This window comes from Phalaenopsis equestris, unplaced genomic scaffold (genome assembly GCF_001263595.1).
Source record: "Phalaenopsis equestris unplaced genomic scaffold, ASM126359v1 Scaffold000002, whole genome shotgun sequence".
NCBI lineage: Eukaryota > Viridiplantae > Streptophyta > Magnoliopsida > Asparagales > Orchidaceae > Phalaenopsis > Phalaenopsis equestris.
This window is the reverse complement of record NW_018164444.1, coordinates 24,210,024-24,214,410: the sequence shown is the minus strand read 5'-3', so window position 1 is coordinate 24,214,410 and position 4,387 is coordinate 24,210,024. Positions and strand designations below refer to the sequence as shown.

Below are 4,387 nucleotides of genomic sequence, written 5' to 3'. Positions count from 1 at the left end.
ATTCGATTATATAAAGAAAATCACAAGAGTCCGGAAATACCCTATTTTGCACCTCGTTGTGCACTCCTCCCTCCCTCCCTTTTCTCTTAGCTCAAACACTCTAATCCCGTAGGTATGCCTCTCGGACAAATTCAGATTCAACATATGCTAATCTTTAAAAAGTGAAATACATAATTATGCCACCATTTTAAAATGATAACTAAACAATCATATAATATGTGGTTCATGAAGAAAAGATTATAGAAAAAAAAAAAAAAAACAACACATATTTAATCTTCTACATCCAGGCCTAATCAGTCAAAACAAGCGTGTTTGTGCACCACAACAGAATGTTTTATTCAGTTCACGCACTAGACCTTATTCATACATTACACAGATTAATAATCACCCTCTACACCTTAGACAAATAGTTCTCCAACAAACAATTATATTATTACAAGCGCAGGAGATCAAGAACAGACTTATCCATCAACTTGTTGCTTTGTTGATGCTTTATGAAATCACCATATTTGATGCCACGAAATGCAGCAGGTTGTTTCTGCCTTTCAACCAGTACTGGCGAAGGAACGACCACAGCATCCAGCGAAGGCCCCATCGCAGCCGCAACAGAGATTCTAGTGCTCAGGCTGTTCACCTTTGCCCTGTGCAACACGCTCCTATACCTTCCGTTGCTGATTATCTGCAGCACAAGAATGGAGTGGAGAGAATAAAAAGTGTGGGGGTATTTGATTTGTTTAAGAAGTGGGTCAGAAATGAAAATTAACCAATTTTCTAGTAGATTTGAGGCTGTTTGGGACAACTTTTATTTTTTATTTTTATTTTACTTTGTTAATATTGTAATTTAAAAGAAAGCATGTACGACATATTTGATTAAGATATGATTATTTTTAAAAGCACTCAAAACATTTTAAATTATATTAAGTGCTTTAAAAAATGTGTACACAATTCTTATGTATTTACATATCTCATATTTACATTTTGATATTTACATACAGAGCGCTTTAGCGTTTTAAACCTACATGAAAAGGTGTATTTCACTTTTAAAAGTGATCATAGTGTTATTTTTTATGTGATATCAAATACTTGAGTGCCATGTATATAAATATGAAAGTTTAGGTGTGAGATATGTAAATACATAAGAATTGTGTGCTATGTATGTAAATGCCTCTAAAATGGGGAAAGCAATTTAAGAGTAGATATCAAAATTTTGAGCTAAAATAATTTCTCCTTGTATGCTTGAGGAATAGCTACATGATTTCAAAACCACTCATGACTAGCAATGGAAGCTCTAAGAAGTTGGAAACATAGTAACAAAAGAAGAAAGCTACAATTATGTTATTTTGGCATGCATACCTCCATATGATCACCGAGGTTGACGACAAAAGAGTTGGGGAGAGGCTTCACACAATGCCATTTTCCATGTCGCAGCACCTGAAGCCCATCTGTGTCGTTCTGCATGAGAATTGTGAGAAGGCCGTGGTCCGAGTGAGCAGGCAAGCCCATCGCCAGCTCAGGTTTCGGGCAAGGGGGGTACAAGTTCACCACTAGAATTTGAAAGCAAGACTTGAGGCTTAAGGCCACCTCCATATCATTCTCCTCTAGCCCAAGGCTTTCCCATATTGCGTTAAGAAGAGCTTTACCGAGCTGTCTTACACGTCTAGAATAGTCCTCAGATACCTCTCTGGTATTGATGTTTTTATTTTTTTGTTGAAATGCATGGGAAGAAAGATGACAAGTAAGATTGGATTTTGAAGTAAAGTTTATGAGGACAGAAAGGGTCATGGTTTGCTAATTGAGAAAAGATTTTACCTTCATAAAAATTTGGAAATTTAGATACTGGATCATGATAAAAAAATTTGCAATATACAGGGAAGCAAACAAAACTGGATAAATGTTATGGTCGATGATATGCTAAGCATGTGCATTACAGTTTGCTAAGATCAATATGGAGGTAAATACATAAAAAAAATTAATGTTTGACAAATTTGAGAATGTGATGAAATTATCCTCAAGATTTTTTTCCTTTTTTATTGTTATTTGGGCTTGGTGAGTGCTCCAATTCCTAAATAAATTTTGGCTCCAGATCTTTAGAAATATAAACCTTTGTTATAGAGAAAAATTTTGCATAAGGTAAGTCCAAAGAAATCACCTCTCATGTCAAATGGAGGTGGTCATTTCCTCTTGTTAATATTCTTGCTAATTATCAATCACTATAGTATCATAATTTTTGTAAAAAGGGTGGCCCTATTTAGACCGTAAAATTGAGGTATTAGAGACTCTTTGATAAGGCATGTCAAGCAATTGCACTTTAAGGGTGCATTTGGGAGCCTATTTCTTCGGTTTCTTGTCTCCAGAATGACAAACAATATGTTTGAGAGCCCAATTTTTGCGTGCATTTCACGGACAGAGGGTCACGGATCAGCAAAAGCTGAAACGAAGGGAGGCCACTGCGTTCCGCCGCGGAAGCTCCATTATGAGTGGTTTTTGACGTTCCTGCCCCTCTTCAATTTGTGAAATGCCTAACATATATCCCCGCAAATGCCCCCACCCCCTTCCCTCAGTTGTCACTTGTGTCTTTAGGTTTGATACCCAATTGCGCTAGCCTCCCTGATGTGTAGAGAAGAATGATTAAATTCCTTGATATTTTACACATTTTTATGGAAAAACTTGCACCTTAAAGAAATATATTTTCATATTTTTCTTGCAGATATAATAGATATTGGATGTAGAGCAATTTGAATGAGATTTGGAGCAAAAGAGTTTACATGAGACTGGCGCCTAGGCGCCAGACCCCTGGGCGGTTAGACGCCAGTCCCGTACCTGGAAACTCGAGTGAGATTTGGAGCAAAAGAGTTTACATGAGACTGGCACCTAGGCGCCAGACCCCTGGGCGGTTAGACGCCAATCCCCTACCTGGAAACTCGAGAGTTTGGCGCCTAGGCGTCACCCACTTGGCGCCAAGGTGCCACGACGCCTAGGCGCTAGACCCATGGGCACCAAGACGCCCAAGCTGAATTCTGCAGACAGAGAGACTGGGCGCCTAGGTGCCAGCAACTGCCTGAGATAGTTTGGGCAGTTCGATCATAGGTCGTAGGGAGTTATTTAGCCAGCTAAGCAGGGGTTTGGAGACAATATTGGAGAGTTTATTTCTGTGTTAATGCAAGAGGGATCCCGGGGTTGCTGTTACTTGCTTAAGGATTAAGAGAGATAGAGTTTATGTGAGGATTTGGTGAGGACTTAGATATAAGGGATTCTTCAGGATAGCAGCAAGAAGTCATGAGATCTTTGGGTGGAGCATCGTCAAAGCTTTGTAGAGGAGAAAAGTATTTGAGTGCTTGTCCAGTAGTATTTCTTTAAACATATCAAATAGTAGATTTTCATCATTTTTGAATGAATCTTTGTGGCATGTTCGTCATGCTTTTTGAATAGAACTCTTTACCTTACCATGTGATGTTTGAGTAGGATGTATAGGAGTGCAAAATATATTCAAATTGCTTTTAAGTATTTAATGTGATGATTAAGCTTCAGCTTTTCATTTACTTTTCATTCTGGCCAAGTGAAATGTTAAAATATGTTATGAACCATAATTACTCGGGAGAGTTATGGTGGAATCAACTAAGTTAGTCACGTTGAACTGTGAAGTATAGGTGGATATGCTTCATAGAGAGAGGTAGATGTCATGGAAATGATCTTCGTTGGGTTCAAAACAAGGTTTAAGAAATTAAAATCATTTTAACCAATCATTTCTATGTATTCGGAAGAGGGTAAATAAGAGAATTGCTCTTATTTGTCACTAGACACATTTAAAATTAACACTTTACATTTCTTATGCTCCACTTAAATTATTGCAAGGGAGGATAACTTTATAACTAGATATTCACCAATTCAAATAGATTAAGTAGGATTTATGTAGGATTTAACATTTAAAGTAGTTGGCAATTCAGAAGTAGTTTGTAGAACTTTAACCTAATCTCAATTCCACACTAAGAACGAAAGCTAGTAGCTTGAACTGTTCCCAAGTCTAATTGACCCATTCCCTATGGGATCAACATTATAGACTCAAAAAATCAATATTACTGATACGACACATCCACTTGCGTGAGCCCCTAGAGTATAGTTGCACCTGGAGCTGGGTATAAAGTTTTTGGTGTCGTTCCCGAGGAGCCACGACGTATTTACAAAAACAACAAAACCTTTATCCCACTAAGTGGGGTCGGCTACATGAATTTTTTCTCTCCATTGAGTCCTATTTAGTGTCTTATTTTCATTTAATTCTAATAAATTCAGATCATTTTTCATACAATATGCCCAAGTCATCCTAGGTCTATGACCGACCTTTTTCTTTTTGTAAATCGACAATTACAAGAATTTGATGATGCTACTAGAA

At 37.5% G+C, this 4,387-nt stretch overlaps 1 protein-coding gene across 1 annotated transcript; it reads right to left on the bottom strand.

Moving 5' to 3' along the window:
- Positions 1–250: 250 nt before the first annotated feature.
- On the bottom strand, positions 251–2,784 carry LOC110018004 (protein DMR6-LIKE OXYGENASE 2-like). Its single transcript, XM_020715210.1, has 2 exons — positions 1,354–2,784; positions 251–679 (listed from the first exon to the last, which is right to left on the bottom strand). Exons 1-2 carry the CDS (start codon positions 1,780–1,782, stop codon positions 434–436), a joined length of 675 nt encoding a protein of 224 aa, XP_020570869.1. The 5' UTR covers positions 1,783–2,784; the 3' UTR covers positions 251–433.
- Between the last annotated feature and the right edge of the window lie 1,603 nt (positions 2,785–4,387).